General features: G+C 34.5%; 1 protein-coding gene across 1 annotated transcript in view; it reads left to right on the plus strand.

Moving 5' to 3' along the window:
• The first annotated feature begins 6,587 nt into the window (after nucleotides 1-6,587).
• LOC145242062 (protocadherin beta-15-like) overlaps nucleotides 6,588-25,049 on the plus strand; it is a 35,391-nt gene continuing 16,929 nt past the window's right edge. The window contains exons 1-2 of the mRNA XM_080104958.1: nucleotides 6,588-6,974; nucleotides 9,699-12,487. Of these exons, the coding sequence (XP_079961084.1) occupies nucleotides 9,749-12,487 (2,739 nt within the window). The 5' untranslated portion in view covers nucleotides 6,588-6,974; nucleotides 9,699-9,748. The remainder of the gene's footprint in view (nucleotides 6,975-9,698; nucleotides 12,488-25,049) is intronic.

The following is a 25,049-nucleotide window of genomic DNA, read 5'->3' on the forward strand; positions in this document are numbered from 1 at the left end:
TGTACGTTCTGTTGTTCACACATATGAGCTTGTGTGCTATCCATCTGGAACTTTTGCCACACATTCATTCCTGTTAGCCTTTATCAGTTTCACCAATTTATATTTTGTACCTACTCATGTGTTTTCCGATAACGTCAAGTCATTCTTAGCGTTGGGCATAATATTATCAGACATATTCGCCTCCGACGACTTTAAAGAACACTTTAAGTTTACTTTGATTAATCACCTTACCATTCCACTTTATTCAGCTTAGCAAGGGGAAGGGCATGGGAAAAGCTAATTAAAACTGTTAAACAGTGTTTGACAAAATTGTTGGGTAGAAGAAAGGTTGACTATTATGAATTCCTAACCACTCTGTCAGATGTGCAAAAGGCTGTAAATGATAGGCTGCTCACGTTTATATCAGCATCAGATGATATTCTGACCCCTAATCATTTTCTGCAAATGGGCTATCACCCCTGCTTGCTAATAAATAATTACAGTTCTGAGGAGTTGTGTCTTCACCCTACCAACAGAATGGTGCTTCTACATTCCCTTGAGCTAAGGGACAAATTTATTAATGAATACAAAAGCATCTGGTATAACAACTTTTTTCTGTAGGCAAGGTTGTTTATCTTCGAATAACTCTCGACCTTATTGGAGTTTAGGTAAAATACTTAGACTGATCGTCGGCAGTGATGATAAAGTTCGCTCAGTTTGTGTTTTAAGGAACGTGTGTGAGCAAATCCACTTACTATAGCATATTTATCCCTTGAAAGTAAAAGGTGATTCTGAATCTGCGCCAGCAGAATTTACAGAAGAAAGGGGACTCTTCTTTTGCCCTGCATGTTCAGTCGCTAATGACAGATCAACACCCATGGTGTACTGTGACTCGTGTGATAATTGGTATCATTTTAGTTGCGTCGATGTTAATCAGTAGGACACCATGGGGGAGTGGGCTTGTCCGAATTGTATGAATAAAGTGTCACAATAAAATTCAATTTTCATGCTGTTTTATTCTAATTCCGTTTTATTATTGTTTCTGGCTAAATATGGCAGCCTTCTCAATTAAAAAAAAAAGATTATAAAGGGAGATAATTTAAAAGAAAATAGTTTCTTGCTAATTAGTGGCAGAATCAATTTGGATTTCTCTTGTATCAATATACTTCATTCCTTTATTCCTTTTCTTCCTAAGTGAAGTAGCTAAAATACACAATGGCAATTGGGTCTAACCTCAAGTCTATTGATTATGAAAAGGGCTCTGGCTTCTTTAAAAAAATATTTTTCCCTTTTTCCTTTCCCTGATAATAGTGAGGGTAATATTGTTCGAATAAAGTATCTCATTGAATCTTATAATCAGTAATTGTAGTTAATTGATTTAAGATGTAGTCACTTTCTTTCTTGTGATTAATTACTGATCAAGACAATCTAAATTTTTTTTTGTATAAAATCACTCAGTGGCAGGCACACACATATTTTAATTCGATAATAAGAAATTAAGTATATTAAAGTCCCTTGAGACAACCCTTGTTACTTGTCTCTCATTGACAGTTTTTAAATTCATTCATTGTATTGAAAATACAATAATGATCAATTAACTATATTAACGTTAAGTCACTTGGGACAACCTCTGTTACCTGTCTTAATGGCAGTTTTAAATTTCTGTATATTTTAATAAAAAAGTAATGAATAACCATTACTTTTTTCCTCCTTTCCTTGGCAGTGTGTTAGAAATTTGACAATTACATTGTATTTGTTTTGGACCAATCAAATCAGTCGATTGAGTGTTTTGCTTTCACATTTTTTTTGTATTGCAGGCCTTTTCTTTTCAGTTTCAAGTCAGCCGTAGAAGAAGGATGTTTGAAACTCATCCACTGCATGAGGCATTAATGGAGCGTCCAACTTTCGTCTCTTTTAGACTTTTATTTCAAGCCTAAATAATTAGGTTCATTAATTATTATTTAAGTCCGCTAGAGACTTTTGTAGGTCTGAATTGCCGACCTGATATCAAGGACTTTTCTTGCATGAACATTAATTATGAACTCCTGCAATATCTTCTTAGTATGAGGACTGAATCTTTTTACATCAGAAGGCATCATATCGACCCTTTCAAACAGCAGCAAACTCATATGTTCGAAGACAGATAAACCAACTACTAGTTCCTGTTGAAGATGAAAGACTATCACTTTTAAAGGTTGTTAAAGGCTCTGTTTACAAAGGCAAAAACGGAATTCCTTTTTGCAACCGAGGATCTAATAAAATTTGTATTTAATTTGAAAGGTAGGCCTGGTTGTGTTTGTTTTATTTTGCCACTGTCTTGGAGCAAAAAGCAGTCGAGATAAAATATCTAACACCATTTTTTTTAAAACTTAATTTCTAATATTTTATCAATTACTTTCAATTTTTAAGGGCGCATGTGCAATTAAAAAAAAAAGATTAAAACGGAATGAAATTTAAATTTTCGTTCCATTTTTAAAACAGCAAAAATCCAGCGTTCTCCACAAGGTTTACAACAACGACCCCGGTGTCTAACTCTGTCCCGTGGGGAGGCATAGTAAATAGGTACAACAACAACAACAACAACAGCAGCAGCAGCAACAACAACAACAACAACAACAAGAACAAGAACAAGAACAATAATAATAATAATAATAATAATAATAATAATAATAATTAAAAAAAAAAAAAAAACACGACTCATTTACCTATACATTTATCCTAAGTCCAACTTGATAATAAGTAAAGAAAAATATATCATATACTTATTAGTTCTGGCAAAAAAAAAAAAAAAAAAAAGAAAAAGAAAAAAACCTACATGTGAGAAAAGTAATATTTATTGCCAAATAGTTTGTTAAAATAGGCATTTTAACCTACGGATTTATTTGGTTGAAAACATATCGATTCAAAATCATTTATAACAATATCTCCTTCAAGAATAGTCACAAAATGTGTTTTCAATCGATATTTATTCAATAATGGACCAATTTTCCTACTTAGCAAAAATGGACGAGTTTTCCCGGGGTGGGGGGCAGTTTTACGGCACCAATATTTTTATATCTATAATTTTTCCTAATAAGAATTAAACACTACAAAAAAATGGTTGTGGTCATATAAGTAAAGAGGGGTTTTTATTTTTATTATTATTATTATTATTATTATTATTATTATTATTATTTATATATTTATTTTTAATTTTATATTATTTTATTTATTAATTATTTTTTGAAGTTGTACTACATATGCGTATTTGTGAAAGGGATAAAATTACCATGATTCAAAGTGTTTTTAGTGTGAAATTCAGACCAAATTGACTCACATGACATTTTACAACTGAATTTGAAAAATACAAAATATTAAATACAGAATAACCCCCACATTAACGATTTTAACGATTATTTTAATAAAATATGATTTAAAAAGTAATTGATTGAAGCATTAAAAAAACTTAACATGGGAATAATTATATTATTATTGATCGCTCACCATTATTTAAATGTAGATGACGTCACTGTTTTCAAAGACACATTTTAATTCTTTATATTAGTACATTCTATTCGTAAAAAAGTCCATTTCATTTGTTTTATTTTTAATGAAAATGTAAACAGTTTCTTGTTATTTATTTGGTTCGTGAAAGAAAATAAAAGCGCAACTACTTTAATATGATTTATTTTTCGTCCGTCAATGATTAATAAAATAAAAAGTAAAATAGGAGGAGGCGTATTTTATTTAATGCAAGGGAGATAAATCTAGTTTATCTAAGAATTTGTCTTTCATATTCTTAATGTTTGCTAGATTCTGAATCTGAGAATCTATGAGTATAATTAGAGTCAATGGCGGACATATTCTCACGCCCACCCCTCCACTTTTTTTTTTTTTTTTACTTCTGATTGTTATCGTTTAAGAGGACTAAAACACTCTGACACAAATAGAGAGGTAAATAAAAATAAATTGCCTTAGACTAATTTTTCAACCGTATTTCCTTTTTGCTTTTATGTCACCGATAATAACGCTTGTCGTTTGACGTTTATCAAACACAATTTTGAAAAATATTCGTGTTTTAGACAACAGAACGAAGAGGTAGTAAAAAAAAAAAAAAAAAAATACAATAAATGAATATTACCAAAGGCAGTAAACGTTACTTTGCAACCTCACTTAGTGGTTGTATATTTAATTTTTGACCCACTTTTTATTTTTCGTTCTGTTGTTTATCTAAAGACATACCTAAAAATTTGTTTGTTCAATTTTTAGGCTACACGTTCGACTTTAGGGAAGTTTATTATAAACAGCAAAATAATTCTTTTTTAGGAATTTAGAAGAATCATAGCGGGACCTCTAATTTCTAAAGTAATTCATAAATAAAATGAGAATTTGGTATTCAATCCATAAACAATAATCTGCAGATTTAAACTAAAATAACAATAATAAAACGTGTGGCGAAAAATCATCGGGAATACAAACTCGGTGTGGAGTTTATTTTACGTTAAACAACTTCCATACTTGGCTTTTCTAAAAATGAACAAATCAATTAGTCTGAAAAGTGCTAATGCAGAGAATGATCCGCGCTATTTTTTTAAAATCGTACTTCCACGTTTAATTAAAGTTTTATATGTTTTTTGGCACTGGTACAGTTTAGTCAAGACATTAAAAAAATGAAAATATCGAAAAAAGGTTATATTGTACGTATCCGTTTTGGGCTGAAGATCTCCGAAAAAAAAAAAAAATTGGGTTTGTATTACTGTACACATAAATTCGAAAAAGTTGTCAAAAAACAAATATATAACAAATAAATGTTATCAAAGGCAAGATAAGTTACTTTTCTACCTAACTGGATATGCTTTCAGTGTTTTTATTTAATGTAACATGTTCATTCAGCTCGAAAAACATACTGTGTTTACCGATATATTGGAAAATTCAAAATGGCGCTCGACTCTCTCTTTAACACGGTAAGTTTGGGAAAAGGTGCTTTAAATATAAAACTAGACAAAATACTGTTAGAAACTCGCTCAATATATATTACCCTGACATATATTCGGTGTTTATTTTAATAGTATTTTCTCTAGTTTATTATTTATAACACCTTTTCCCGAACTTACCGTGTTAAAGAGAGAGTCGGGCGCCATTTGAATTTTCCAATACATCGGTAAACAATGTATGTTTTTTTTTTAAACATGTTACATTGAATAAAAACACGAAAAATATATCCAGTTTGGTAGAAAAGTAACTTATCTTGCTTTTGATAACATTTATTTGTTATATATTTGTTTTTTTGACAACTTTTTTGAATCTATGTGTACAGTAATACAAACCCAAAAATTTCATTTAATTTGATCGAGTAGTTTTTTTTTTTTTTTTTTTTTTTTTTTTCTACAGCGGAAAAACACGTTCTTATGAGAGCGTGTGGAAGTCAGCCATTACTAAAGCTGAACAACTCGCCGCCACGGGCAGATAACTCCATGTAAAGTGCCGACACTCCCTCCCTCCATCTCTAATTCTAGTTTTTCTTCCTAAAAATCGAACCTTTTGCTCGGTATTATAACAAATTGTTTTTTCGCTGTAGAAAAACTACTTGATGAAATTAAGTGAATTTTTTTCGGAGAACTTCGTTCCATAACGGATACGAGCAATATAACCTTTTTTCGATATTTTCATTTTTTAATATATATGCGTGCGCGTGTGTGTGTGTGTGTGTGTGTTTTAACATGTTTTATTAACTATTTGCTCTTTATATATATATATATATATATATATATATATATATATATATATATATATATATATATATATATATATATATATATATATATAGCAATTACGCTCCATAGGATTTTCCATGTTTTATGTAAATATATAGTTGTAGTATTATTAGATAAAAGTAGAAAAAAATTAAAAAAAAAAATTTCTATTTGTGATTTTTACTTTATCCCCCCCCCCCGCAAACAAAAAAGAAAAATGGATAGACTTAGGAAAAAATGTCAAGGGACACAAAAATCCATATTTTCATCATATTTGGTTTTGATATTTATTTATAAAAAAAAAATGTGTGGATTTTAAATGAGCTTTACCTTTCTAAATTCTTAGTGACTGTAATTTATGTTTGGCAAGGCTCCAGGTTTATTTTGACTTAAATTTAAATAACCATTTTTTTTTTTTTTTACATGGACAGTTTTATTATTAAAAATTAAAGACATTGGTTGGTTTTACACACAACTGTCAAAAAAGAATTCATTATAATAACAAAGACGTTTATTTTTTGATATCGTTTGTTTCGTAACTATTAAAACTGTCAGTGTTATAAACATTGACGTACGTAGTATTAGTATAGGTAAAGAAGAATGAAGGCGATATGGAGCGAAAGCATGCTTGCATTGCTATTGCTATAGCATCATGGGAGCTAGGATAATAAGTCCTTTATTATTCATTTTCATCATAGATATTAATTTAATTGCATATCATTATGTGAATATCTACACTATGCAAATAATATGTGTGCGTTCGTATAAAGCTGACATTGTATTTTGAATGTTTGTAAATAAATAAACACTGGCGACATGGCTGTTTCTGTTTTGAAATACGAAGGGAGAGAGAGGAGGAGGAGGCGGAGGCTGAGTAAAGGGCAGATCACTCTGTCAGTTACTGAAGCAGCCATTATACAAACACCATACATTTTAGGATTGGAAAACACCCCCACATGAAAATTTATACTAAAGCAATCCATCCTTATGTAATTGTGTGCATATGCAGAAAGCTTGTAGAAGATTGTCATACATGACCATAGATGATATGCATGACATTTTGCCAAAAGGGGGTTATATATTCACAGAGATACCCATAGATACACAACAAGTGTGTATGTTTATGTGTGGATGCATACCCAAAAGGACAAAGAATAAATTATGTATTCTATTGGCTCACAAAAGGGAGCAGCAGTAGTACAGGAAAGATTCCTTCGAAAGAATACACGCATTGCAAAGACCATTGGAATGAAAATATAAAAGGTGAGACAATTTTCAAACATCTTTCTAATGATTATTATCATTTTTTTTTTTTTTGGCGGCGTTGGATTTTCCCCCTTGAGATATTAACTGAAGGGCACATTAGCATATCTCTCATGAAATGCTGTGAATGTACACAAAGCTGCTGAGTTATCTATTTCTACCTTTTAATGTGCACTTTTAAATATTTAATTTTTATTTGATTTTAAAACTAAAACTAAAAGACTTGTTGAAAAAATGAACACACACACACACACGCGCGCACACACACACACACACACACACACACACACACACACACACACACATGGCATCTATGTATAGATTTAATTTTTCACCAATATCATTTATGTTACAGAAATGCTAAATATTAAACATGCAAAATTTGAACAAAATAAGTAATTGCTAAGATAAAAGAACTTCTAGGAAATTTTATGGAGAGAAGTGTAATAATTTTTTGGATTATTCTGACTATTATAATCATCTTGGATATTATACTCAATGTTTTGTCCGATGTAACCTCCGACCTTCAGTTGCATCGTATCAAACTCAGAAATCTATAGATATGAGTAGGTTATTCCTATTCTGTCAGCCATAGTTGGTTAGAAGTACTAAGTAATTTTTATTTTAATCTTAGTTAGAATCGTCTGTAGTTAGGATTGAACCTTCAACCTCCAGAAGACTATTGCTTAGTACTAAACACTTGTGTCATGTGTTTACGTTGCTAACATTCAGTTTGACGTTCCTTATAGATTCCAGAGTTTGATAACTTTTAATCTTGGAAGGAAGATAGCTAGGTGCTTATTTAGAATTACACTTAGTTCAAAAACAAAAGTACAGAAAAAAAAATCTTTATGATGTACATATTCGTCACTCTATGAAGATGTAATATTCCAAAAAAATCACATAAATTGATCAAGTAGTTTTCTTTTTAATTAAGAAAATCAAATTTTATGAGGAAGCAGGGAGGAGGAAGAAAGCAGCTATATTGTTTTAAAATTTACCAAAATTCAAGGGCAACAATTCACTTTGACTACAGAGATTTCATTTGTATTCAAAATAATTAAAACTTTTTAATCACTAAGAATCATAAAATTTGATCTGCATTTTTAAAATTTTTTAATCAAGTCTAATTCTAAGTAAGCACCGATGGCTTGTATGGATTTTACTAGTAAAATTATTTTTAAAGTTTTTTAAAAATCTTTTAATGGACTTAACATGTAACGAATAATTTATTGTTCATGTTTGTTTAAAAACATTTTGTAGATTTTTTTTTTTTAGTGAGAAGTTTTAATTTATTTTATAATTGTTTCAGATTTTCTTATAAAAGAAATAGATATGATAATAATTTAATTTAATTGTAAAACTATAAATTCTGGGAATAAATTAACTTTGAAACAACTGTAAAAGGTTCTTAATATGATACACTATTCTGAAATATATATATATATATATATATATTTATATATATATATATATATATATATATATATATATATATATATATATATATATATATATATATATATATATATATATATATATGGTTCGTGGGGAAAAACACTAGCAGAGTGCTTGATTATAAAAAAAAATAAAAATAAAAGCATGATATTTATTTATATTTATGTTACAGAAGATTAGAAAAACGTTGGTACTGTTGATTTTAAATCCAAAACAAAAGGGACCAATATCTGGTCGCCAATGTCAACCTCTGATTCTGGTTAAACAGAGGTTGAAGAGAGCCTGACAGTGGCAACCAGCTATTGGTTTTGGATTTTAAACTGACGGTACCAATGGTTTTCTGATCTGTGACACACACACACACACGCACACGCACACACACACACATAAACACACACATACCCCCCACACACATACACACACACATACACATATATATGTGTGTGTGTGTGTGTGTGTGTGTGTGTGTGTGTGTGTGTGTGTGTGTGTGTGTGTGTGTGTGTCCGGTGTTGGCAGTAATCACGTACAAATTTGTTTTTGTAAATATTTCTGTTTTATAACCATGCTTTTTTTTTTTAGTATATAAACTAATAAAAATAAAGAACACTAACTCATACTAAAGCAATAAAAGTTATTCCCCTTAACTGATTTTTCCTTTTAGATTTTTATTTATGAATGTTTCCAAACTGCCAAATTAGAGTAGGTATTTCTTAAAAAATAAATTGTACAGAAGTAAATTAGTTTATTACCAATAACATGGCACAAGAATAACAAATGAAACTTGTCTAGTCAGAATCAAAGTTTGATTTGTCTGTTTAAATGCTATTTAGGTCCAACTTTTAAATCCAGCTGACATAATTTTACATATTTTAAGCATGAAACACTAGTGTTTCTAGGTATGAAAAATTATTAACATTTATTTTTAAAAATATTATAGTTAAGAGATTGAAGTTGAGCACTATTTAATGAATTGATAAAAAGCAGGCAACTAGCATAAATGCATCATTTCAAGTTCGTGTTTGTTGAATACTCTCATTAACCTTATCTTCGAGTGGGTTTTAGCCTTGATAAGTGGTGACTCATTAGTCAAATAAAAAATAGTGATATTGAATAATAAAATAAATAAAGAATTAAAAAAAATAATAAAACTAGTACTAAATACTTGTATTAATACTATTAAATTATTTTATTTTTCATTTTCTTTGCTTATATAAAAATACTTACAAACAAATTATTTCATGTTTTATTTCCTTTTTTCGTTTTTAGGACAAAGATTTTGGATTTCCTCTCTGTAGCAAGAAACCTGACACGTTATCATGCTGTTAGAACTTTATGTACTAGTGTTAGTGCTACACGGATGCTGGTGTACCGATCTTGTTTATACTGTGGAGGAAAGGAGAAATCCAGAGACGCTTATTGGGGACATTTCTAAGGATTCTCTTACAGTCACCAGTATTCCAAGCGAGGAACGTTCTTTAGTTACATTCATTCAGTTAAAGCAAGACAAACAGAATGGGCCACAGTTATTTAAAATTCACAAAGAGACAGGAAAATTATATACGGTAGAAGTTTTGGATGCTGAAATCATATGCAAACGTAACAGTGAATGTTTTCGGATGTTAGATGTAGCAATCCAGAAAGGGACGTCCACTATTAAGATATTAGAAGTCAAGGTGATCATACAAGATGTCAATGATCATCAACCCACATTTCCTGAAAAGAAAATACACATTGAATTTTCTGAGGGCGATGGTATCGGAATCAGAAAAGCAATCTCCAGTGCCAGGGATGATGACATTGGCACAAAAAATTCTAACATTACGTATCAATTGATAAAGAATCGAAAAGAACCATTCAAACTAACAGAACTTAGAAACGTGGCCGGAAAATCTTACCTAAGCATAACATTGGAAAAAATGCTTGACAGAGAAGCCAAAGATTCCTATCTCCTCCAAGTGACTGCCAAGGATGGAGCCTCACCACCCAAGCAGGGTATCTTAGACGTGTACATTTCTGTCAGCGACCTTAATGATAATACACCTATTTTCAGCAAAGACACTTACAAAGTTACCATAAAAAATGAACCAAGTAAACATTTACCCATCGCCACTGTATCCGCTTCTGATTTGGACGCAGGGGAAAATGGTCAAGTATCATACCATTTTAGCTCTGAGACTCCTGAAAAATTAAAAACTTATTTTGAGCTAAACGAAAAAACGGGGAAGATTTTTTTTGTAAAGAAGTTTTCTTTGGAACAAGAGATGACACATAGTTTGTTTATCGAAGCTACAGATAAAGGCAGCCCACCCCTGAGTTCCCTTGCAAAGTTTCAGGTTAGTGTGACCGGCCAAGAAAACAGTGCACCCACAATAAATATAAACTTTGTTTCTGAAAAAATTGGGAATACGGTTAAAATTCCTGAAAACCTTAAAGTTGGCGGCTTTATTGCTTATGTAAAGATCTTCGACCATGATAATGGCGAAAATGGAGAAGTCAGCTGCAGTCTTGATCATGATCGATTCCAGCTTCATAATTTGAGCACCAAGAAATATCAAGTCATCTTAACAACCAAGCTTGATAGAGAAACAGAAACTGATTATGACATTGAGATCAGCTGTCAAGATAAAGGATCTCCTCCACTGCAAAGTAAGAGTAAGTTCTCCATCAAAGTCACCGATGTGAATGATGTAAGGCCACAGTTCTCTATGGAGACATTTAAGTTCTTGATTGAAGAGAATGAGAAGTCGAGATTTTCTGTTGGCTTCATCAATGCAACAGACCCAGACCTGGGAGTTGGAGGGAAACTCACCTATTCTCTGCTCACAAATAACAAACAGTTTTTACCTTTCAAAATTAAAGATGATGGCATGATTTCAGCCATTATGTCACTGGATCATGAGTTTCAAAACATTTACAAGTTTCAAGTATTTGTGAAAGATAATGGAATCCCATCTCTCAATAATACAGTCAATGTCATTGTTGAAGTGACTGATAAAAATGATAATGCTCCGTATTTTACATTTCCCAGTGTCAATCCTTATAACATGGATGTTGTATATTACCGGCATCATTCAAAGAACATCACTTGTGTAAAGGCAGCTGATGGAGATAGTCAAGAGAATGCATTTCTAAAATATGAAATAATCAGAGGCAATGACAAGCAGATGTTCACCATCAACCAGTACACTGGTTTGTTAACTTTCAATCGGGTGCTTGCGCAACAAGATGCTGGTTCCTATGAGCTAGTGTTTGTTGTCAAGGATAGTGGTAGCCCAGTTCTATCAGCAACAACTAGTATGTTTTTCACAGTGAAGGTGAGAGATAAAAATGATAATGCTCCATATTTCACATTTCCCAGTGTTAATCCTTATAATATGGATGTAACATATTACCCGCATCACACAAAGAACATCAGCCAGATAAAGGCATCAGACAGTGACAGTCAAGAGAATGCATTTCTAAAATATGAAATAATCAGAGGCAATAGCAAACAGATATTCAGCATCAACCAGTACACTGGTTTGTTATGTTCAACTCATGTCCTAAGCCAACAAGATGCTGGCTCATATGAGCTGGAGTTTCTAGTGAAGGACAGTGGTAGCCCAGTTCTATCAGCCAGAACTACTGTATATTTGACACTGACCGTAAGCAACAAGACATCAGAAATGCTAAATGCTGTTAACATCAAAAAAGATAACAAGATCAACCTGACTTCGGCAATTATCATTGTGTCTGTAGCAGTAATGATAGCAGTCATTATTACTGTTTCTGTATCAGTGTGTATTCTTCAATGTAATCGTCAGAAAAATATGGTTTATAAGAAACGAGTTCATCCCTCCAGCAAGGCTGTCCATGAGCAGAAACATTCAGTTGGCCCTTCTTATCACGGAAACTCGTGGCATCATGTCCCACTGGCCATGGCAGCTGATCACACTTTAGGTAGAAATGGTCAACTAACAGCTTCAAGCCGACATTCTGTGAATAATACATTATGCATAAGACAGAAAACGGTCAAAACTATACACAAGGCAAATTCTTCAGCAGAATCACCACTAGTAAGTAATATTTTATTGTATTCCTATTATAATGGAGATTTTGTGTGTGTCTGCAGGTATGTAACAAAAATTCATAATACTATTTAAAAGGAATTTGAAATTAAATAACTCATGTTATGCCATTATATAATGAAATCATTGTATACATTGCTCAGGTGCACATTAAAGGTGCATGAACATGTGCGCATGCGGATGAAGTGGGAGAAGGGCGTCAATCTGAAGCATGAGGGCTTTGAAGGATGCTGTGTTTCTGCAGCCAACAACAACTGCTGCAAACAGTTTGTTCCATACTTTAGCAATTTTGAGTGTGAAGCAATATCTATGCTGTTTTCTCACGTTGGGAACTTCCACGTCTTGTGATACATGAGTATGCCATCATTTTCGATTTGAAGCCAGATCCACAGCGTCCCTTCAGTTTTTTCCGTCGCAATCAAATCTCTCTCAATAGTCTGCTTCCTGTTCATTTGTAGTCTTCCTCTTTTTTTTTTTTAACATGGTGATCACCACTTATCAAGGCCTGGAAGCCACTTAGGGATAAGGGTTATTTTGTGTACAATAATCAATGGGATAATATCGTAGTAATAGTTGGTATTGGAGATTTGATAAAGTGTCTTACTTAAGGGACGATTAATAATCAGGAATTTGTCTATGTTGGACTTGAAGATGTCCAAGTTGTAGTCAGGTGGGAAACAGGCAAACGGAAGAGAATTCCACAGGCATGCACTTCTCAGAAAAAAGCTATGTTCATGGAATCTACGTTTTGATTTAGGCACAGATAAAGAGTGGGGGAAATTACTGATGGTGGTTTTAGCTAGACGGGTGTTTATCATGAAGGATTGGTGAGGGGGACCAGAGATTGGAGCTCGAGCACTTGCCATGGAAATAACGATAAAACAAAGATAGGCTCGCAACGTCTCTTCTGTGGGAGAGAGGTTGTAGGGAAGAGAAGAGAGCATTCCCCACTAAGCCACAAAGTCTATTTTGTACTTTGTCAAGGCAGGATAGGCTGTTTTTTGAAGCTCCAGCCCAGATGTGGCAGAAGTACTCCATCTTTGGACGTACTTGGCTTTTATAGAGATAGAGAATTGCATCAGTAGTATCTTCTGGAGCATTAGAAGGATCCCACCAATTTCCCAGCGGCCCAGGCAATAGACTTGATATACGTGTTCCATTTCAGATCAGGAGTAAAGGTCAAACCCAGGAGCTTGTCAAAACATGAAGCTTCCCCAAGACGAGAGCCATCCATTTCAATTGATGCTAGATGAGGAACAGAGCATTGATGATGTAAAATTAGGAGCTTGGTTTTAGATGCATTAAAAGTAACCAGCCATCTCTTCCTTCACTGAACCACGCGCTCAAGATCAGAGGAGAGGGAATCAGAGAGAGCTTTGTCATTTACGGCCTTTGATGTGTTGCCGTAGATGGTCGTGTCATCAACATAGATGTCAACGAATGATTTAAGTATGTGTTTTGGGAGATCATTGATGTAGATCAGGAAGAGAGTTGCGCCCAGGATGGACTCCTGGGGGACTCCAGCATTAATACTGTGGGCCTCTGATTGCTGCCCATCAACCACTACTCTTATGAACCTATCAGAGAGAAATGATTTAATTATTGAGAAAACATTTCCAGTTATACCGTTGTTGGAAATCTTGTGAAGTAGGCCCTTATGCCAAACCTTATCGAAGGCCTTTGATATGTCAAGAGCAATTGCCCTAGAAAGGAAGCCTTTGTCGAGAGATTCACTAATCCTATGGGATATAACTGTTAGCACATCAGCTGTAGATCTAGCAGAATGGAAACCATATTGCATGTCACTAAGGAGGTTATTTCTGCTGAGGTGGTTGACTACTTCTTTATTTAATACTAGCAAGGGGTACCCGGCGTTGCCCGGGTGTTTGTAGGTGTGTGTGAAAAAAACCCGAAGAAAAACAGGTGCCCGTGAAAAAAAACAAAGCCTTGAGAACGCGCAGTTGGAAAATAGTAAAGTGTAAAAAAAAAACAGGTGCGCGTTTTTGATTGACGTGACGGCGATAGGTATTCAGCAGTTAGCATTTTGTGCGGGACAGTTTTTAATGAGGTCAATAAATCGGTTTGTTTGTTTTTAAAATCCCGCTCCCTGTTTATTAGAGGGAGCGTCTCGTCTCGAAATGAAAGCTACCATCTGATATGACGAAGTCGACATTGACCAAACGTTACTTAGCTCTCTAGAGACCACTGGCTTTCGGCCAGTGATTAGAGTTGAGTTTCGCTTTTTGTTTATACCGAAAACCAAATGTAACGCGTACCGATGTGGGAAATGTGGAATAATTAACGTTTGAAAGTCAATAAAATTAAATAGACAGGCGAGCTCCGTGCTTAAGTGTGAAATATTACAATTTATAGATAATATAAAAGTTTTAAGAAGTTGTGAACCGAGCGAGCGCTTCTCTGAAAGAAGCCTTTTGTGGAGATCGAGGAAAAGTGTACATACATACATACATACATACATTTTCGCTTTTATATATATATATAGATGGATTCCAGTAACTTACTCATGACACACAAGAGACTTATTAGTCTGTACTGAGAGGGAGATGACTTATCACCTGAGTTCTTAAATACAGGGCATACTGACGAGGTTTTCCAGGGTGTTGGAAAGCACTTCTCCTTAAGGTAATGCTGAAACAGTTTTGTAAGTATGGGAGCAAGTTCTGGTCGAAGCTTTTTCAACACTATAATTGGAATGCCGTCTAGGCCAGTTGCTTTACTGGAATCAAGGTTCTTGATTAGTTTGACGACCTTGTGCACAGATATTTGTATGTTGGATAGTGTGCTGTCTGTTGTAGGAGGAAATTCTTCTTTTTTCCCCATCAATGGTTCATTGGAGCACTTAGTTAGCAATTCTATCTGGGGCCAAACTTAGAGTATCTCCAAGCCAGCCTAGATGTCATATACAGATTATTGATGTTAGTTAGTGACTCTGACTTCTTGGTTGGTAATCGATCACTCCATTTGATCCCAAGAATCTCTCTTTTTATTCATATGCACTTAACACATGTAGACATATCTATAAAATCATGCTTAAACAGTCTGTGTATGACTTTCTAAACATGTTGACATGTGGTAGGCATATATGGATCGAAATATTGCTCAGACTTATTAATGATGAGGTAGTAAACAATTTATAGGTTTAACGTTACATTTTTTTATATGAAATTTTTGCTGGCAAACATGCACATACGAAAATCTCATTTACATTTTATGCTCTGATCCCCATCTGGCATCAATTGAAATGGTTGGCTCTCATCTTGGGGAGGCTCCATGTTTTGACAAGCTTCTGAGACTGACCTTTACTCCTGATTTGAAATGGAACACATACATCAAATCTGTTGCCAAAGTTGCTGGAAAAATGGTGGCCTCCTTCTACCGCTCCAATAGATATCTCACTGCTGAGGCAATTCTCTATCTATATAAAAGTCAACTATGTCCAAGGATGGAGTACTGCTGCCACATCTGGGCAGGAGCTGCTAAAAATAGCCTATCCTGCCTTGACAGCGTACAAAATAGACTTCGTAGTTTAGTGGGGGATGCTCTTTTCTCTTCCCTGCAACCTCTCTCCCACAGAAGAGACATTGCGAGCCTATCTTTGTTTTATCGTTACTTCCATGGCATGTGCTTGTCTGAGCTCGAATCACCAGTCTCCCCTCGCCAATCTTTCATGATAAACACCTGTCTAGCTGAAACCACTGTTAATAATTTTCCCCACTCTTTATCTGTGCCTAAATCAAAGCATAGATTCCATGAACAAACCTTATTTCTCAGAAGTGCATGCCTGTGGAACTCTCTTCCATTTGCCTGTTTTCCACCTGACTACAACTTGGATGTCTTCAAGTCCAACACAAACAAATTCCTGTTAAACCGCCCCCTTAAGTAAGACACTTTATCAAATTTCCATTACTAACGATTACTACGATATTATCCCATAGATTACTGTACACACAATAACCCTTATCCCCGAGTGGCCTCCGGGCCTTGATAAGTGATGATTACCATGTAAAAAATAAAAATTAAAAAACAAACAAACAAACAAAAAGCAAATATTTCATTTTAATGGGATCTATACCATTATGGATCAATTACTAAAAAGAAGTTCAAGAGCTAAATTTTGTAGAAAGTCAACAAGATAATTTTCATATTTAATGTATCACATTGTGAAACGTTGGACTGAAAAATAATACAGTAGAACCCCGAGATACGGCATTAATCCGTTCTGGGGTTGGGATCGTGAGGTAAAATCGCTGTATGGCATGGTCTTAGCAAAATTTTATACAGTACATATTAAAAATTAGTAACAAAATACAGTACAGTATATCATACACATATATATAATCAAATAACGGTATAAATAACACTGTAAGGTGGGGCAAATACCATAATCAGAGGCCGGAAAAACATTGTATTCCACATCGTAACCTGAAAAAAAAACGTATTCTGGGTCCACCATATCCTGGGGTTCTACTGTATTTTGCAAAAGAAATTTGGTTAACGATTTTATAAAGACATAAATTTTATATATTTTTTTGTTTTTGAAATCCTTTCAGATCAGGCTTCATAATTCATGTAATTATTCTTTTGTGGACTGTTATCCTCATCTTTATAAAGATGTTATCCTCATCTTTATAAAGATAAAGATTAGGATAACATCTTTATAAAGAAGTGAAGAAGTGAATTTTTGTGAAGATGAGGATAACAGTCCATAAAAGAATGAATGCATAAATTCCATTATTTTTTATTATTTGGATTATTCAGGCTACTAGCCTTAGCTTAGACTAGCCTGGGTGCCCGGCGTTGCCTGGGTGTTTGGAGGTGTGTATTGAGCAAAAGAAAAAAAAGTGGTAGTAGGCAGGCAGGCTCAAAGGGGTAAAAAGAATGTGAAAAAAAGTGACGTCTTTGCTGTTGCGCCCATCGCCAAACCAGAAATGGTTAAGGTTTAAATTAAGACTAGTCAATTGAAAAGAAGGGATGACTTTCAGAAATATCAGTGAAAAAAGCGACTCCTCCCTGTAGGAAAGTGCCCAGTTGAGGGTGAAGAAATTAATGTTTTTAGTCAATTATTCTGTATTTGTTGTCCGAAGGGTCGAGCTTTAAAACGATACCAATCTCGTGAAAATCCGTTGCTTCTGTTGAAAGTTTTAGGCAGACATACATTTTTTTTTTTTTTTTTTTTTTACATAGGCTTCACCACTTATCAAGGCCGATCGGTCACTCAAGGATTAGGGTTAAAGAGTGTAGAGTAGTCAAAAGGACAATATAGTAATCAATAGTAATGGAAGTTCGGTAAATTTGTTAACTTAAGTGGAACGGCTCATCAGAAACTTGTTCACATTGGACTTGAAAACAACCATATTATAGTATTATAGACAGCTGGAAAGCAGGAAAACGGAAGACAATTCCACAGGCGTGCAGTTCTAAGAAAGAAGCTTTGATCATGGAATCTATGTTTAGGTTTAGGCACAGATAAAGAGTGGGGAAAATTATTGATAATGTTTTAAGCTAGTCTAGTGTTTCTTGTGAAAGTTTGGCAAGGGGAGACCATAAATTGAAGCTCAGTTGAACATTTTCCATGAAAATAACGATAAAGCAGAGACAAGCTCGCAACATCTCTTCAGTGAGATAGAGGTTGCAGTGAAGAGAAAAGGACATCTCCCACCAGGCCACGAAGTCTATTTTGAACCCTATCAAGGCAGGACAAGTCTTTTCTAGCAGCTCCTGCCCATATGTGGCAACAGTATTCCATCCTTGGATGTATCTGGCTCTTATATAGATAGAGAATTGCATCAGCAGTGAGATATCTACTGGATCGATAGAAGGATCCCACCATTTTTCCAGCGGCCTTGGAAACAGATTTGATGTACGTGTTCCATTTAAGATCAGGAGTAAAAGTCAAGCCCAGAAGCCTGTCAAAACTTGAGGCCTCCCCAAGACGAGAGCCATTCATTTTAATTGATGCCAGATGGGGATCAGAACGTTGATGATGTAAAGATAGAAGTTTGGTTTTAGATGCATTAAAAGTAACCAGCCACTCCTTTCCCCATTGTACAACGTGATCAAGATCAGAGGAGAGAGAATCGGAGAGAACTTGGTCGTTTACTGTCTTAGATGTGCTACCATAGATGGTAGTGTCGTCAGCAAAAATGTCTACGAATGATGTAAGGATGTGATTTGGAAGATGTAGATCAGGAAAAGAGTTGGGCCTAGGATGAACCCCTGAGGGACTTCAGCATTTATACTGTGAGCTTCTGATTTTTGCCCATCAACTACTACTCTTATGAACCTATCAGAGAGAAATGATTTAATAATTGAGAAGACATTTCCAGCTATACCATAGCTGTAGATCTTGTGAAGTAAACCTTTATGCCATACCCTATCAAAGGCCTTTGATATGTCAAGAGCAATTACCCTAGAAAGGTTGCCTCTGTCGAGAGACTCGCTAATCCTTTGAGATATAACTGTAAGCACATCTGCTGTAGATCTAGCAGAACGGAAACCATATTGAAGGTTATTTTTGCTGAGATGGTTGATTACTTCTCTATTTAACACAGATTCCATCAACTTACTCATGACACACAGGAGACTTATTGGCCTGTACTGAGAGGGGGATGAATGATCACCTGAATTCTTAAATACAGGGCATACTAATGAGATTTTCCAGGGTGATGGGAAGCAATTTTCCTTAAGACAACGTTTAAACAGTTTTGTAAGTATGGGCGCTAGTTCTGGTTGAAGTTTTTTGAGTACTATAATTGGAATACCGTCAGGGACGGTTGCTTTACTGGAATCAAGGTTCTTGATTAGCTTGGCAACATCACATACAGATATTTGTATATCACATAGTGTGTTTTCTGATACAGGAGGAAATATTGGGGGTTGGCGGCCTTGGTCACAAAGGGTAGAATTGGCTACAAAGTCCTTGACAAAGAGTTTGGCTTTGTCTGATGCTGACGAGATTAACTCAGGTCGATTGATGATAGTTGGGATAGAGCACACGCTTCTGTTCAGGATTCTGTTTGCAATTTGCCAAAACTGGTGGGAACTAAGCCGCTGCTCAGCTACTTTGGACTTGACGGACTGAGCATACAACTCTCTTGCGTTCTTCATTACTTTCTTACAATGGTTGCTGGCAGTCCTGAAAGCGGCTTTAGTTTCCATACATCTATTATGTTGGAAGCAGTGGAAAAAGTAATTTCTGTGCGCAATAGCAGCAGCACATTCTGGAGAAAACCATGGCTGGCTGTTAGGTTTTTGCTGGAACTTTTTCGAGGGTATGAAATTGTCTATACCTACAATTAACCATTCTGTCAGGTCTGATACTATAGACGACACATCCTTTTTAAACATGGAACGCAGAGGAAGATCCGATATAAATGTACGGAAACTATCCCAGTCAGCCATAGTGTATCAATATACTGTACGATGGAGAGGTATGTCTGAGGACTTATTACATTTCATTTTTATCTTAATTGATACAACTGAGTGGTCGGAAGATCCAAGAGGAGACAGAACGGAAACTGAACATAGTTCAGGGCAAGTTGTGAGAAAAAGGTCTAGGAGACTAGGAGAACAGTAGTCCGCCATCATCACCATGTCCCACCTTCTCTGGTAGCGTGATTCAATTTCTCTCAAGTCCTTGTGAAAGCGCTCTCCATGCTCATCGCTTAAAGAGCCAAGATTTTCAGGAAAGCAGTCCATGTGCGAGTACAGGTAGTGCATTTTTATGCTCATATTGCAGCCAAGGTTCCTAAAGGCCACTAACATATTTGCTACTAGATCTTTATAGTTCTCTGCTTTTGTGTTGCCTAGGAAATTCATCACGACCTGAACAAAGCAATTCCACGCTTGTTGCTCAACAGGATTCATGGTCTCCTCAAACGCGGGAGAGTTTTTGATCAGCTGCCTAATTTGAGGACCATCAAAAATACCAGCTTTTAATTTTTCAGTTGACAAATTGGGGAAGGTTTTACACAGAAACTGAAAACACCGTCCATTTTTATCCCGGGCTTTTGTGAATTGCTTCATCAAACCGAGCTTTATGTGCAGTGGAGGAAATAAAATACGTCCCCTGTCAACTAGAGGCTTGTTTATCAGATTTTTTGTTCTACAAATTGCAAGCTCTTCACGTACTGGCCATTCTTTTTTCACGTAATGTTGAGTAAGATCCCTACTATCCCAGAGGCATAAAAAGCATGGGTATTTGGTAAATCCAGACTGTTGACCAAGCAAGAAGTTGACCATTTTTAAGTCAACGCAAATCAGCCATTTATATTGGTCATAAGAAATTTTTTCTAGGACGTACTTAATTGCTTCATGCTGTTCTTTTAATGTTGTCGAATGTGCCAATGGCACAGATGAAAATTGATTTCCATTGTGTAACAACACACATTTCAAAGACCTTTTGCTGCTGTCGATAAAAAGTCACCAGTCCTCTGATTTGTATTCAGGTACGCCGAGATGTTTTAGTAGCTCTACTATGTCATTGCAATAGACTAATTCTTTTTCTTGAGCAAAATATCTTAAAAATTCCTGGTGCCTGGTACAGAAGAAACTTACCTTAACTTTACCATTTAGCATGTTCTTGCCCTTTAAACGAGATGCAAGAAGTTCGGCAGAGTCTTTTGGCAAATTTAAATCGCGAACAAGATCATTTAATTCGTTTTGGGAAAACAATTTTGGCTGCTCATCATTGTCATCGGGAAAGGATGCATCATGATGATCATCGGTAGTGGTAATGCTTTGAGTTTCATCCTGGTTACTGCTGCTTTCTTCAATACTTCTATCTTCAAATACAGGTATGGGAATTTCTTCACTATGAGGAGTAGGGCGCATAGCTGACGGCAGATTGGGATACTCCAGTGTTGTGCGATTTTTTCTGTTAATACCCATGACATTGATAGCACAAAAGTAGCAATTGGTTGCATGATTTGAAGGCTCTCGCCAAATCATGGGGATGCCAAAGTTCATGGACTTTCGCGTGCCTTTGCTCCATTGACGGAGATGCTCTGTGCATCTTTTGCAAACCATGTGAGGTGCCCAACTTTTGTCTTGATCGCCGAGCCTCATGCCAAAATATGCATAGTAAATGCGCTTGATAAAGGTGGTGACAGTATTGCGATTTGGTGCAAGTGTGTATTCACCACAAACATAGCAAAAAACATCTGGCTTATTTACACACATTCTTTGAGTCGCCATTGTATACCTGAAAAAAATTAAAAATTAAATTTGTGTACGTTGTCTCCATGAAATTTAAAGTCTGTATCAAAAAAATTTGGCATAATTATATCTATGTCCTGCGAACAGTTTTAATCGCACAGTAATGAAATAATTTGACTCTGAAACACACAGAACCAATACGTAAGACTTACCTTCTCGTCTGCTTTCATATGTTGGTGTGTTTTAATAACAAGTTTTACCATTGAATTCCCGTATGGGCCAAATAAAGTCTTATCTTATCTTTAAATATCGCATAATAATCGCAAAACTTAGACTCCCTAATTAAAATTTAATCAAAAATTGTTTATTCAAATGCTTTCTTCTTTGTATTGCTAGTGCTAAAAAAATTTAATTTGTTCAGGTAATAGAACTTTAAACGGTAAATGGTTAATACTTCTGTTGTACCTTTCTCGGGTATTTAAAAGTTAAAAAATAGAAAATTAACGATAGCTTAAAATGTCGACCTGACCCAGCAAAAAGAGTGTTATTTTTGGATTCAGCACATCAAAATTGTCCAAAATCAGCTTACAAAACTGAGACACCAAATTTGCTGTTGACCAGTGTTATTAATCCACATCTCCAAAATTCTAAAGTATAAATTTGGTTTGATTGGGATTTTACTAGAAATTTTTTAAATGAACAGTGTTACCAGGAAAGAAACAAAAAATAGTCATTACTAAATATGCATAAGTTTGAAATAGAAAAAAAAAACGGTTACCTTGTATATTATCTTGTTTTTTGTATATTATTTTCCTAAATTATTTCAATAATCATGTTTACAGATTTCCATAATGATACAGTTGGATTTCTTACATTATTTGCATCTTACAACTTTATTTCATAGGAAAGATTAGAGAACAACAGGGAAAGGAGTTATTATTAGTCAATTTTAAAAATTGTTGCTTAACAAAAAAGTTTTCCTGTGATGTCCTTAAACTGTGTGCATAAGTTGTCAATGTGATTATCCTGGTGCTTCTACAAATATAAAGACAAAAAATATTGAATTTCAAGTAAAACAAATGGTACCTATGTAATTGTCAGGTATCAAATAGTAAAATATCCAAATATTATGAAAAACGATGAGGTACAAAAATAATTATTCATGAAAAACAGTTTTGAATAAAGATTATGATTTGTTCGACATATTGATTTTACTACATCATAAGTCGTTCTTGGCCTTTTGGTCAAGATCAAAGTGTAGTGGAGGAGAAATCCTTCACGACTGAGACAATTTTTTATTTTTGTACCTTTTCTCCACGTTAAAAAACGACCCTGGTGTCTAACTCTGCCCCGTGGGGAGGCATAGTAAATAGGTACATCATAACGTGAATTACTGATAGAAATTTCAAACTGCTGACATTTCTGACAGGGGAGGTAAATATTTTCTTTTGATTTATGTAGTAAAAATCGTTTTACAAAATTCTTTTTTCATAAATAATTATTATTCTACTTTATCGTTTTTCGTAATATTTGAATACTTTATTATTTGTAGCATGACAATTACTTAGTCATCATTTGTTTTACTTGAAATTTAATTTTCATCTTAATACTATAGAAGCACCATTATTTCTTACTAGGTTACTTCCCTTGGACTTTTCATAATCGTGCGCTATTTAGAAACTTGGAATTTTTATTTTATTTAGAAAATTTTTTAAAAGGTTAGTTTTAAGGAAAATTTATGTTTGCGGTGTTTATTAAAAAGCTTAACAAATAATTATAATATTCTATTTCAAAACAACAAACATTTAAAATTTTAACAAGACAATTTTCATGTGCCATAGCCAAGTGTAAACAACCACAGTAAAAAGAAATATCTTAAAGCTATGCAAATTAAAAAAAAAATGGAAAATTGCTACAGGCAAGGCGTGAAGCCACTTGATATAAAGAGCTAATAAGAATGAAAGATGATTATCGCAAAGACAGGAGATGCCTATTGGCTATAGATTACATATAGGAGATTGCCTATTAGGCTATAGGTAGGAAGGAAACGGCCAGCAGGAAGAGAGTTCCACAAGCCAGTGGTTCTTGGAAAGAAGCTACTGGAATAGGAAGCTGTATTACAATGCGGTATAAAAACAGGGAATTAATGGAAACCACTAGACCAATAAGTTAAACAAGCTGGAACAAAGGAAGCAGAGAATAGATCAAACAATTCTGAAGAACACATGCTATAATAGTATTTATAGAAAAGACTGAGACTAACAACATTATATCTGTGAGAGAGAAGGTGCAGAAAAGATGAAAAGGATGTTGCCAACCAAATTACAGATACTATTGCAAGCTAACTTGAGCCATCCTGTGCCATGCTATGTTAGTGAAACGTTGACAAATTTCAAGCTTCAGAGATGATTGTGTGACTTTGGTGATAGATGGGGAGTAGAATGGCTGTTTATGAATATGGATCACCAACTTGTATATGTATACAGAAACTGGTATTCATCCATCAAATGACCAGATTCAATGTGGCTTAACTTTGGTGATCTTATAAGAACAAGTGCGTGAACTGATAGATCAATAACATTGATTTCTGGTGAGTTCAATCTTTCACTTGATTTACCGTAACCAGTTTTCTTTTAACACGTCAAGTTTTTTTTTCTCTACAGGCAACTTTGTTTATCTGTCTATCTAGTTATATATCTAGTTATTATCATATAAAAGGAACTTTGTCTGTGTATCTGTGTGTTTATTCCCTATAGACTCGAAAATGGCTGGGCCGATTTTTATGAAATTTCACATGGACGTACTCTATGTATCTGACAGTGTTCTTAGATAGGTTTTGTATCAGAATGTCTTCGATAAGTATTGATAATCAATATTTGAAAATAGTCGACGAAAAAAGGAACAGACGATTTTAAGCAAAATTAACACATTATACAGTCTAACATCACAAGTGCATTTGAAAAGTTTTATTACCACACAAGTATAAAGGCCCGGTATACAAAATCAACAATAGATTCTTTGATATGACAGGGGCATGCTCAAAATGAGTGTTTCTGTTTAAAGCATAATTGAAACATGATAAAACATGATACGTGACTTTTTCATTTTAAACTTAAATTCAAGCCATTTTGAGTTTTGCATTTTAAACTTTAATTCAAGTCATTATATAAAAATAATTTTATAAAAGCAACAGTAGGTTCTCTACAGTGCAATATAGACTACAATGCATTGTGGACTAAGTCACTGAGCGGAGGCATGTAAAGCTTCCTCCCAGTGCATTGCGATGGGTCCCCATCTAGAGCAGGCAATCAATCGATTTGATTAAAAAATGGGCGATTTCACCCCGATTTTGATGACAATAAAAATATGGGAG

Source organism: Euprymna scolopes, chromosome 21 (genome assembly GCF_053919585.1).
Source record: "Euprymna scolopes isolate OS-2025 chromosome 21, ASM5391958v1, whole genome shotgun sequence".
Taxonomy (NCBI): Eukaryota; Metazoa; Mollusca; class Cephalopoda; order Sepiida; family Sepiolidae; genus Euprymna; species Euprymna scolopes.